Source organism: Anguilla rostrata, chromosome 8, assembly GCF_018555375.3.
Source record: "Anguilla rostrata isolate EN2019 chromosome 8, ASM1855537v3, whole genome shotgun sequence".
NCBI classification, from domain to species: Eukaryota; Metazoa; Chordata; class Actinopteri; order Anguilliformes; family Anguillidae; genus Anguilla; species Anguilla rostrata.
The window spans coordinates 48,540,814-48,553,869 of NC_057940.1; the positions used below are offsets into that span (position 1 = coordinate 48,540,814).

Sequence of the window (13,056 nt, forward strand, 5' to 3'; positions counted from 1 at the left end):
TCCCTCTTGGACTAAACTCTCCACTAAACTCTCATGCACTACCACTGGCTGTGGCAGGTTTTGTTCTGGGTGTCCTAGCCACACGCAGTTTTTTGTGGTTTTGCGATTGATACACCCAAACATGAAATGCCCCCACCCCGCCTCGTCGGTGTGCGATTCCTCCCCTGGTCAACTATTACAACCCTCCATCAACCCCGCTACCAGTCCGCGATTGAAATGCAGCCCGCCTACCCTCTCAGTCCACAATTCCTCCACCGGTCGACGGCTGCAGCCCTAACCCCAGCCCACCCCACCCCACAAATGTCTCCTGTACACCCGCAGTTGGAACTCTGGAGAGGCTAAAGTACCGAACCGCTCCTGTAGCGCAGAACCCTCCCCGCCCTCGCACTCTTTCACACACTTTCCATCGTTGTGTGAGGTCAGCTCAGAGTCCCCACAACCCACCTTGTTACCAGATGTGTCTCCGGTTAAGGCACGTGACTCATGGCCACCCTGTCCTTAATTGACTGCTACTGTAAGGCAAGAAAAAATAAAACAGCTAGATGTCTGGATTTCATTTGATTAAATCTGCCTTATGAAGTCCTCCCCCCAAAGGCCCCATTTTGTCCCAGACATAGAATTATAGGTTTTTTAAAAGCAGATGAATTTTCAACTGCGACATGTCTGATTTGATGGATGCCATGCAGGGAATTACCCGGCTGCAGATATTTGGGATGTGGCAGCTTAAGTTAGCTGTCTATACTAACCCATCACCCAATCACCAAGCATCGCCTAAATTATCAGTGACCTTGTGACCTGCCACTGTCCCGACACGAATTTCTTAAAATTACTTCAAACAAACTAGCGTATTTCTTACGGCGTAGCAATTTTGACCTTCGCTTGAAGTCGGCACACGAACAGGCTAATTAGAGGCGGTGTGTTTATAAATGACAAGAGGACGATTGAAATTACCCCATAAGGATGCAGCTGAAACGAGACCCTCTGGGGGCAGTTCATAAACGGGGCTTTGCGTCCCAGACTTGCGGCCGCACCGTTTGGATCTCGAGCTGGCACACAGCTTCCTGCACCGGTGAGAATAAACCAGGGTCGCTTCAATGACCAAGCAGCTGCTTAAAGGTAAGCACAGGCAGAGGAAACTCCACCTTAAACAGTAACTGCTGTCCGTTTATTGAAGCCATTTACTTTGCATTCAGAAGGTTCAGCCTAAACATCCAGGTTAATTTAAGGCAAACTCATGGGATCAATCACAGGGAAATGAATGGGCAATTTGTTTTTTTTAAGTCATAACTCAATGTTAACCAAATGTTGCAGTTCATTTTGGATTCGTGATTTTTTTTTTTTTTTTTTGGCAGATCAACATAATGCCTCTTTGAAAATCCTAAAATGGAAAGGAATTCAGTTACTGTAGTACCCAGTGATTCATCCTGAGGCGCTCAAAATAAACCTTTTCTTTGTTTCCTTTATTAGCCTTCATTATTTTTGTGTGCGGAGGCCAGTTTTTCGTTTAGTCTTTGGAGAAAAACTTGACCAGGACAAAATATATAAAAACCAATTTAATAAGATGCAAAACCTGCAAATTTGTCAAAAGAGAGCAAGAAACTAGTTAGTCCTACTATAAGCCTTGGCACAGTAAAATCTCCAGTGTTAATTCAACTCTAACAGAGTACATATGAGTCCAATTGGGAGTACATGTATTCTGTAAGAGCTGATTTAACACTGAACATTTTGCTGTGTGGACATGCAGGTCAGGTTTTTACAACCAATTGTTCAAAAAATTATTTGAGATCATTAATAATCCTGACCACTCTTGACAATTTTATTTATGAACTCCGTAGGCGGTAAAATGTCCATTCTAACTGAGTACAAATGGCTCCGACAGTTGATATAGCACTGCTAATTTTACTGCGTAGGGATCATTCTGCTTTTTGTAGTAGGCTACAAACTACATTGTGTGAGTTTATGGATTGTTGAATATCTGGGCTGTACACTGAGGAGTTCGTCAGCTTCTCAGATGTGACTTTTAGTAGCTACTAAAATGAGATTAGCGCGGTCGCTTGTTCGGACCCGTCAAGCGCAGTAGCTGCGGGACGCTCTGACCGGCCGGCCGGCTCGCGCTGCTCTGACTCTCCCCGCGTGCAGCATCAGCAACTTTGCCCGGCACCGCACTGGCGCACTGTCCAAATGCTCCCTCTCTCTCCCAACTCCGCACACGCTTCTTCTCCTGCAACTCCTGGCCGTCGGGACGTTCTCATTGAAAATGTCACATATTCCTACACGCGCCGACGGCCCCTTTCTTTTGTCTCTATGTACGTAACTGAACTGCCGGCGTGATATTGGCATACCTACATCTCGCCTCTGTGATTACGTCGCAATTTTTTTTTCTCCCATTTGCCGTCCTCCCATCCCACTTTTGTCTCCATCCCCCTGTAAGACAAATAAGAAAGCAGATTTTGTAGGAGGGAAAATGGGCTGTTCAGGGTTCAATTTCAGCCTTCAGCGTATCTCTACCCCTTTTCGTCTCACCTCCCTCGCGGTCGGACGAGTCCCAGGTTCTTCTTCATCTTTAAAATAATCAGTGTTGCAGCGGAAAGTCCCGTATTGTTCGTTCTGAACAAACCAAGCAAGGCAACAAAGAAGACTGCTAATACATCGATTGTCCATGCTTCAGAAAAAACAACTATTCAAAGGGAAAACGCTGCCATAAACTGTGTCTGGAGAATGCGGTAGGTCGTGTTTTGTCCATTCAATTATTTTGGCTTTACTGCGCATCATTCGTTTGAACGAAATCCAAGGTTCAAAGTTAACATACGTTTATGTTAATTGCCAGGACAGGTAACCTGCGCAATTGACGTGAGGGGTAGTTACACCTCGCTTTTCGTTTATTGCAGTGTTTCTCCCACTCGACACATCCCGAATGAGAAATGTAGCTACTGCGTTGGTCCATCTGCGATTTTTCTTCTCCTTAAAGTTCGTCTCTATCATCATTAGTTCATTGTGTTTAAGTTATCTTTAAGCACCGGCTGTTTTGTTCCAAGTTCTAGGCTACCTATATGTTCTATTGCATAAATTAAGTTTATTCTTTTAAATAGTTTCTGTTTAATTTCCGATTCATTTGCTACCCATTTTTGTCCTTTTGCGACACGGTCACTCACCCGAATCTAGATTTTAATCTGGGGTCAAGCTTTCTACATTTTAGAAGTGTGCAGAACATTGCTTTCCATATTAATAACTGAGTTGCTTATTTGTCAGTTAGCTAACTCAAATACTAAGTGTGTAATTGCTTATGTAGGTAGAATTGTTTGCCGGAAAGTTAGTTTTCTGGCCGGAGTGGGTGCCTTTCTCATGAAATCTAATTGAAACGCTTAGCAGGAGGGCGTGAGTGTCCTCTGCCAACGTACCGGTGTCGTAAGAGACGGTGGTGTGAAACTTCTCCGGTGCAGTGATTTATCCTCCGCATTTTATATCCTCTTTAAACAAAGCATTTACGCCTTTCACAACGACTGGCATCTCATTTTGTAGAACTGTAGCCTATCCCTGTCACGGCGTGGTGAAAACTGATGATCTCGGGGATTACGTATTATGGGCTAGATTGCAGTGAATACATCGATTTATGCGGCGGGCAACTGCCTTGCCTTTTCCCACTGTCTCCTGACTTTTGGCCCTCGGCGGGCTCAAGTGTGTGCCAGTGTGCCGCGAAATGGCCAAGGGTTTTCGCCTACGGCGGTCCTGCGCCCCTAAGTCTTTCTGTAGCTACACCGCAGGGGGTCTTTCCAGAAACCGGTCGCCCTAAAACGCGTGGTTGCGAAGTACCTCTGACAGCACGTGCTCCAAACCGGACAAGAGGCTGTAGTTCGGTTAGAGGCCCTGGCCTCTGGCGTAACTCGGACCCGCTGGACACGCGTGATCTCTGATGTTTTGGCAGCCTTGATAACAGCGGATTTGAGGAAGGTGAAAAGAGAGAGAGTTTAGTGGTGACGGGAATAGGGGACAGGAGCTGGGAACAGGAGCTGCGAACAGACAACGGTGTCATTCCCGAGCAGGCACATGTAACAGAATGAGGTCGCTTTTCCAGTGTTAAAGTCCCGGGTGCTTGCTTTGGAGTCGGCTGAACGTCTACCTATATTGTGAGAGGTTGCCAGGTCATGGACGTGTCCACCCACTGCAGCAGTGGAGCATGGTGGAACTGGACTTGGTTGCCAGGTTTTTGTGGGTTCATTACCATTGTACACCTTAAGCAGTCTTCTTTAATACAATGGCTTCACTGAAAGTATGCTGCTACAGATGTGGACAGTATATATATATATATATATTTTAATTGTCCTGGATATGTTCTGGTGCCAAAGAAACTAACAACAACAACAATAATAATAATAATAATAATAACAACAACAACAACAAAAATAATCATTTTTATATGATGTTGGTGATTGTTATTATTATTATTATTGTTATTACTACTACTACTACTGTCATCATCATAAGCAACGTTGTCCAGCTGAAAATGATAACCTCGGCAGGTCCTACTGAAGCAGATCTCGGCCAGTGCTGTTTGCGTCTGTGTCTTTACTTCTTTGAGGCTTTCTAAGAATTCCTGTGATTTTGCACTCTGTCATACCTGCAGAGTTACTGACACCGTATGAGTCTGTGGTACGTGCTGAGTTACTGACATTTTCACTAGTGAACTGACAGAGTCCACAGCCGCAGGGCGTGGCTGCATGCATCCCGTTGAGGGTGTGGTCGGCTTAATTTGGTGAAGGAAGCCGTTGTATCGGCGCCCCCTAGCCGCTCAACCAGGCACTGACAGGTTACCAGCTGTCCTCTGTGAGTCACGTCCCTTATCGTGCAGTGTGTTCTGGGGCTTGTAGTTTTATATGCAAGCACACACACACGCACATGCGCACATGCGCACGTGCACACATGCACACATGCATGCACACACACACACACACACACCCACATGCACACACACACACACACACAGCAATGGCAGCGGTCTTCACTCGGGTGGCACAGCTGTGGTTTGAGAACAGCACAATACACCCCAAAACAATGCAGTCCCACACACACTGTCAGGGCTGAGGAGACTTGGCAGTAACTGGTTGTCTTGTCAGTGGTGTAAACTTTCCTTATCTATGACATCACTACTAATTCTGTCTGTTTAGTTCCATTCCTGGGCCTCCCACCTCTTCACTCCTCCGTCTGTTTAACACAGGCTCTCCTCCAATCCGTTTTACTGCAGTGTTATCAGTTTTATTTAAGCCTCTATTCATTCCTTGACTATCTTTTCAGCCATTCTCTCTTTAACCCTTTGAAGAGTAGGTTTTCTTTTGGAATGCTTCTTCAGTCAGTGTTCTAGAACTCCACTGTTTTCAGTTACCAGCAGTGATTGTTACATCAGCATTAGAATGTTCATTTAAGAACATTTCAATTTGTGGTCTCGCATCTTAAAGAGTTAATCTATAATAATATTCAGTATGCACTATCAGTTCTCTTCATGGGGCATGGGGTGTGTGGTTAAAAAGCAGAGCCTTAACCCTCCAACATCAGTTAATATCTCAAATACTGTAAAATATATATATTTTTAAATTTAAGTGCACTGTTAGGTCTGGAAAGTTGACAACAGCACTTGGTCTGGGCGTGCTCCTGTCAGACCCCATTGCAGGTGATGTCAGTACTCATTGAAACATTATTTCTGTGATAAGAGCACAGGGCAAGAAAGCTCAGCTCTGAGGGAGAGAGCGAGAGACAGGCAGAGGGAGATATAGAGAGAAGAAGAGTGAGAGAGAAAGATAGAGGGGAGGAGAGAGAAAGAGAGTGTGACAATGAGAAAGGGAGCAGGAGGAGATAGAAAGAGAGAGGGAAGAAGCAAAAAGAGAGAGAGAGAGAGACAGAGATAAAGAGAGATAGGGAGATAGAAACAGAGAAGGAAAAGTAAAGACAAAGAGCGATAGAGCAAGAGAGAAAAAGGGAGAGAGGCAGAGAGAGAGCAATGAAGAGAGAGAGAGAGCAAGGGAGACGGCACAAAAGGGTTTGAGAGAGAGATATAGAGAGAGATAGAGATGGAGAGAGAGAGAGACTTAAAGAGAGAGTTGTACTGCAGTGCAGCAGGCTCAGTGCAGTCCTGTCCCAGACTGCTAAGGAGGCCCTGTTTGTTCTTTTTATATTATGTATTTTCCTCTTCACACCATACTCTGACAGCTGAATGTCTTTCACTTGAACACTCTGCTCATTATGTTCACGCTGCTCTGTTTATCTTTATTTGCTACCCGTTTTTGCAAATCTCAGGGGAATGACGCTTAACGGTACTTTCCTAGTGATACCGCAACGTTAATGATGCCCGTAGTCCGGCTGTGACAGAAAATGGCTCCCTGGAGGCACATTGCGATGGGGCGGCGGTGTAGTATAATGAGTAAGGAGCTGGTCTCGTAACCTAATAGTCACAGGTTCAATACCCAGGTAGGACACTGCCGTTATACCCTCAAGCAAGGTACTTAACCTGCATTGCTTCAGTGTAAATGCAATGTAAGTTGCTCTGGATAAGAGTGTCTGCTAAATGCCTGTAATGTAATGGTTTAAAAATCTTGGGCGTGTGGTGAGGTGTGCTTTTGAGCTGAAAGTTAGGGGGTTGCGTTCCAACGGCGGGAAACCGGGGAATCCTAGCGATTTTTACACTCAGAGAGTCGCCACGGGAACGCCGGTGGGAGCGAACCAAACCTACTGCGCCATCAGGTTTGAGCCAATCCCGATGATGCATCCTCCTTGGACACGCCCAGTTCGCACCAGCTCTTGTTTCACTGAAAAAAATAGTAAACGCTCTTGGGTCAGTGTGAAGGTGGTCGCATGATCTGAAGGTGGTCACATGACCTGATGTTAGCGGTCAGATGAACATGTCTTTGGAGGTGTCTCTTTCATAAATCAATTTGTTTTGGAGCTGTGTTCAGTCGATCAGCAACATTAACCCTACAGTACCCGGCTGACTACGATGTTAGTCTGGACAGTGCATTGAAAGGACCCTTGAGCGTCAGTGCGGTGGTGTTTTGGTGGAGGAACTGGCCTTGTAATCGGGGCATATTTCGAGTGACTTCCCAGAATGCACCCTTAATTTTTGAATAGATAAGAACTAAAATGGAAGCTGTGCTGGTTCACCCTGGGAAAGGACAACCAGCAGGCTGATAATTAGCGATGATAATTAAATTCATAATAAGCATAGCTGATATGCATTATGAATTATACATTAGTTCTGCAGCTGTGCATCGGTCCCACTCAGCTCCCCCCTTGAGCGCACCCCATGCAACCGCTATACGACCCTCGCCAACAGAGGGAGCCCTAGAGCTGGAGCGATTGTATTGCGCTTCTATTTCTTGGGCCACCAGTTTGTCTCCACGACGTGACCTGCAGGGATTTAAACTTGTATTTCCGGGGTTATCCTCTAGGGGTCCCCATAGGCACTTCAACAGCACAGTCAAGTGGCTAATCATGCTGCAGAGTTTCCTCCAGGCTGGCCAGTGGAGGATGGGCTCCCCCTCTATAACCAGGTTCCTCCTGAGATTTCTTCCCATCAAGGATTTTTTTTCTTGTCACCATTTGAGGGTTTTTCCTCCCCATTCTCGTGTACTTGCTCTTTTTGTTCTGTTCCCTTGCTCTTTTTCTGCAACACCGTAAAGCGTCTTTGTGGCAGTTTTCTGTAAAAAGCGCTACACTAATAAAACTATTAATAAGAACAATTAGTTGATATGTTATGGGGAGAGTCGGAGAGTCAGATAGAGCCTTACAGCTGATGTCTATTTCTCACAGGCACGTGTGCCAGATACCATTCCACACACTACAGGGCCACACAGTGTACTACAGAACCAATCACAGGAGAGCATCTCTCACTCATGCCCTGTGTATACCCGATGATCAGCTAGGGGGCGCTAATGCAGTAGGAAACCTGACCTGCCCTACCCTGGTGGGACAAGGGGCTGTGGTTTCAACAGTGTGCCTTATACAGTACACTGGCCTCATCACTGCACTGGGGCATTGGACCTCTGTTTGGTCCTCTGGGAAGAGCACCCCCTACTGGTCCACCAAGGCCTCCTCCAACAGCAGCCTAGTTTTCCCTGGAGGCTTCCCATCCATGAGTTTAACCCTGATCTGCTCCAACGTTTTAACGTGACGTGGCTACGGGATGCCATGGCTGCCGGTTAAAGCTGTCATTAAAAGCCGTCGTCTTTCTGGAGGGAGCTTGACGGACAGGTTTTGTTTGGCGCCATTTCCCTGTTTTTGGGGAGGAATGGCGTGAGCTGCCAGCGACGTTAACGGCTGACGGTTGCTGGAACGTTGCATGCTGGGAACCGCACGCCTTTATAAAGGGCAGCGGCGACGCCGGCGGGGAGGCCCAGCCGAAAGCTGTCATTACGGGAGCGCGATACGTGACAGAGCAGAGCTGCGCGGCCAAACCGCCAACGGAAGGAAGGGCCGCCGCGGCTCGGGATCAAAACCCTGCTCTCGCCGGAGTCATGGAAACGACACCGCAGCCCAGCAACCGTGGAGCCGAGCGCGAGGCAAGCAAGGCAGTTAGAAGAACTCAGGCCCTCTGAATGGTCAACACAAATGGGGTTATAACAGAAACTAGGACTTGTGGGATATGTAGTGCTAATTCTCCCTTGAGAATTTAATCTCAGTGGGACTCACCTGTATAAAGAAAGTGCAATTAGAACAATTGACCTTGCAGAAAAGCTAATACAAAAGGTCTTATGAATACGCAATAAGAACAGGCCATTCAGCCTTTTACCTGCAGAGGTAGCTTTAGGGGAAGGGAGAGCAGGAGAGAGTGGGCTCTGTGCCTGTCAGTGTCTGCAGTGACAGTCCCAAGAGCGGCTGCAGCATTCAGGACATGGGCTCAGCAGCGTAATGCAGGTGGGGGTGGGGCTTGTAGGTGTGGTCCCGTGGAAACGGCTGAATTGAGGGAGGAACCGATCGGCCGGGGCAGGGATTGGGAGCGGCCCCTGGCGCCACGTTTCCCAGTCCACCGGGCTGGAGGCGGGCCGAGTGCGCGCGCTATCCCAGAATCCTTCAGGGAGCACCCCGGTCACATACTCCTTTCCCCCCCATTTCGCTCTGGTCAGGACGGGAGACGGGGCGATGGAGTCATCCGAGGTGAGGAGAGGTGGGATTGATGGAATGGGCGGGGCCTGTGGGCGAGAGAGGGGCAGACGCCAAAATCTGTGCCGTCGGCCAGGGGCGAGCGGTTGTTGGCCGGAGGAAAAGGGGACGGAGAGAGAGAGAGAGAGGAGAAGAAAGACTTTGCCTGGAATGAACTGGAAAGAAAGGGAGAAGAAAGGCAAGTTGCCTGGAAAAGTCTAGAATGAAAGGAAGAACGAGTGAGGGAGAGAAAGTGTGACTGAGGAAGAAAGAAAGAGAGAGTTAGGAGCCCGGGCTCTCAGTGTGCACTCATTTATGCAGGTTCATTCACTCTCACTCTCTTTCAATGCCTCACTGGCAGTGCCAGAACGAAGAGGGGAACGCCAGCCAAGGAACAGCTGGAGCCCCCACTCACTGAGAGTGGAGATCAGCTCTGTCACACACCTGAGAGGGGAGATCAGCTCTGTCACACACCAGAGAGGGGAGATCAGCTCTGTCACACACCAGAGAGGGGAGATCAGCTCTGCCACACACCAGAGAGGGGAGATCAGCTCTGTCACACACCTGAGAGGGGAGATCAGCTCTGCCACACACCTGAGAGGGGAGATCAGCTCTGCCACACACCTGAGAGGGGAGATCAGCTCTGTCACACACCTGAGAGGGGAGATCAGCTCTGTCACACACCTGAGAGGGGAGATCAGCTCTGTCACACACCTGAGAGGGGAGATTAGCTCTGTCACACACCTGAGAGGGGAGATCAGCTCTGTCACACACCAGAGAGGGGAGATCAGCTCTGTCACACACCTGAGAGGGGAGATCAGCTCTGCCACACACCTGAGAGGGGAGATCAGCTCTGCCACACACCTGAGAGGGGAGAATAGGTCTGATAGCTGGTTTCAAATATTAAACCTGAACCTAATGATGGAGAGTGAGCAGACAAAGAGTGAGTCTTCTAAAATATGGTTCCTATCATTGACCCGCCAATTTCGACCAATCATTATGCTTTGCTGTAGGATCAGGACTTATTCTGACTGGCTCAAGCAGGTTCATGCTTTGCATATGGGTCTGGGATGTCTCATCACCTGGGTATGACATGTGCTTACCGCTCTGTCTCTCTCCCTCCCACTCTGTCTCTATCAATCATTCTGATTGGTTCAAACCACCGGCATAGTCGTGGGTGGCATCCTGCCCTGCCCTTTTACCTTGGCTGAACCATCACACCCAATTGTGAATGTCCACCTATGTAGTTCTGGCCCAAATAGTTCTTATGCAGGTCCAGCTATACGAGTATTTCTGGTTATGCTTCTGATTAAAACAGGTCAGGAATTGGCATCTCATTCTAGCGCCATCCATTGTGGGGGTTCATACCGGGGCACCCCCTTTACACACCCCACCCCCTCCCCCCTTCCATCACCCCTAAAATGCCTCTGTAGCTATATTCCCTGTGCATTTGACCTGACTTGAACCCTTTTCGCCCCTTCCTCGAAATGAAGTCATGGAGTTTTTGGCCATGCCAGACGGCAGCCTTCTGCGGTAATGACTGTCTAAGCTCTTCTGTGGTTGCCAGGCGCTGTTCGCCCTCCCCCCCTCCCCAAAACTGCGCCCTCCACGTCCTGGATGGAGGACCTGTGGCCATGGACACAAGCCATGTGCCGAGCCTGGCTGGAGTGGGGGGGTGGGGGTTTGGGGGTTGGGGGAGGGGGGGTTAAGTAAAGAGGCTGAACCATATTAAAGCTTTCTCCTGTGTCTGGTCCATTAACGGTTGCGCCTAAACTGCCGGATGGGCTATTAGGCTCCCAGAATCTGGCGGAGGGGCAGGGCAAATGACATGTGGCCTGGAGTCCTGCCACTGACTTCCTTTTTTTCTTCTTATTCCTCTGTGTGTCTGCCTGGTGTGTTCACTGACTCTCCTGCAAAAAGAGTCACGTGTCGCAGGAGGGCTGGCACTCACGACCAGCTCATTAATTCTCTCCCCTCCCTTGCCACCCCCTCTCCACTCTCCCGTCCAGGAACTGGGCTCTTTGTAACCAGAGTCTTGCGCTGGTGCTGTGACCTCCACGTGCCCATATTTGGCAGGCCTTGTTTCCGTGTTACGTGCCTTCTTTGGCTCACTGTGATGTCATAATGGGCGAAGAGCGTTTTTCAACGGCCAATTGAAATTTCCTCAACTGCTGCCTAGACATAAATTTCCCATGTTTCCAGCTAAAATAAGAAAATACAGATTAAAAGTTAGGTTCTGCAAAATGAGAACTGGAATTAAAAATTGCACCACTTCTCTGGTAATTGCTCTTGGACAGACAGATTTATGTTTATAAAATAGAAAAACTCCTCTGCTCCAAAAACCACATGTGCTTATGATCCTTTGAAGTACACCTATGCACAGACTTGTGCTCTCCGTCTCTCTCTCTTTCGCTCTCTCGGTGTTCGCGCACACATATACACATATGTACTCTTCTGAAGTGGCCTTGTTATTTGCCAGGACAGGACAAGAGTTTGTACTGTGGTGTGACTTTAGTTGTGATCCTCCTTCCCTGAGAAGGGCTGCATATGAAAATGAAGAGAAAAAAAAAAAAACATCTGGCGAACATTTCCTTAACTGTCATCAAAGCAATTACTTTTTGCCTTCAAGCCGTAACCATAATTACCAATCCATTTATAGCCATGATGGTATCATTAAAATTTCCCACTGCGTGTTCGCCTGTTACCGTTCTTTTCCCTCTTAAACGGCTCCAGCTCTCCTCTGTGCTATTCAAACGACGGTTCCTCATCTCCCCGCTCAAAAATCAAACAAACGAGGTGGTTAAGCGGCAGCGGCTCCCATCCTGCTTTCCTTACCGTCCTCTCGCTGGCTTCCGGTTGCTTCTGAATGCGCTCGTAAAACACATGAAAGATCCCGGATCCGACTCTTTTTGTCCGCAGCGATCGAGCGGTGAATGTTAAATGCAACCAGCCAACTGCGACTTGCCTCATTTAGAAAAAGAAAAACATTAGGAAACAAAAAGAACATAAAAAATAGATTTTTCACATAATTATCCACAATAATGGTTTCACAAAACTGTTCCAGTGCACTGTAACTTTGGAATAAGACAGAGCTTTCAGGTTATAATATATATTAATTGTAATATATAAATATATTTAAAAATACATATATATAAATATTTTGCTGTGAAATATCTCAAAACCTCCACATATTTGCAATACATTGCTGCATTTTACATTTCTTTAAGGGATTTCTTTGCAGATCGGGGCTGAAGATGTCACTGGGATCAGTGCAGTCATTTATGGAATATACTACAATGTACTGAAATATATGCCAAAACATTGCGGTGAAAAATATATGCATCGTATTTCCCAGAAACTTACACATATTGTAAATACATCACAGTGTATTTCATTAATGTAAGGAGTGGTACACATTATCTGGACTGGCGACGCATTTCGGCTCAGCGCAGTTCATTTCAAACGTCTTTATTTTGCACGTAAACCTGGGAAAGACCCTGACCTCAGCGCTCCTTCCGGGACCTTCCGCCGTTCAACTCTCCGCGCGGCCTCTGGGCCCCGACACCTCCGGGGGGAAATCTGCCTTTCATGCGTCCGCCTCCCCGCCTCGACCGGTCAAAAGACCCCCCCCTTAGCAACGGAAGTCTCCGTGCGCTGGTCCCGCCGGGCGAACGTAGGCCGGTGTGGGCGGGGCTCCGCAGACGGGTTAAACAAGAGGCGGGCATCAGGATTCTGATCACAGGCTCCGACTCCAAAAGCCTGAGTCAGGCCAGCTGGGCTATTCACACACACACACACACACACAAACGCACACACACGCACTCACTCATACCCACACATACACACACACACACTCATACCCACACATACACACACCACAACCAACTACCACACTCCACACACAACACACACAACACACGCACACCCACACAC

At 47.8% G+C, this 13,056-nt stretch overlaps 1 protein-coding gene across 1 annotated transcript in view; it reads left to right on the plus strand.

The window, feature by feature from the left end:
• Positions 1-2,151: 2,151 nt before the first annotated feature.
• LOC135260192 (brevican core protein-like) overlaps positions 2,152-13,056 on the plus strand; it is a 31,346-nt gene continuing 20,441 nt past the window's right edge. Inside the window, exon 1 of the mRNA XM_064345381.1 lies at positions 2,152-2,723. Coding sequence (XP_064201451.1) covers positions 2,719-2,723 — 5 coding nt within the window. The 5' untranslated portion in view covers positions 2,152-2,718. The remainder of the gene's footprint in view (positions 2,724-13,056) is intronic.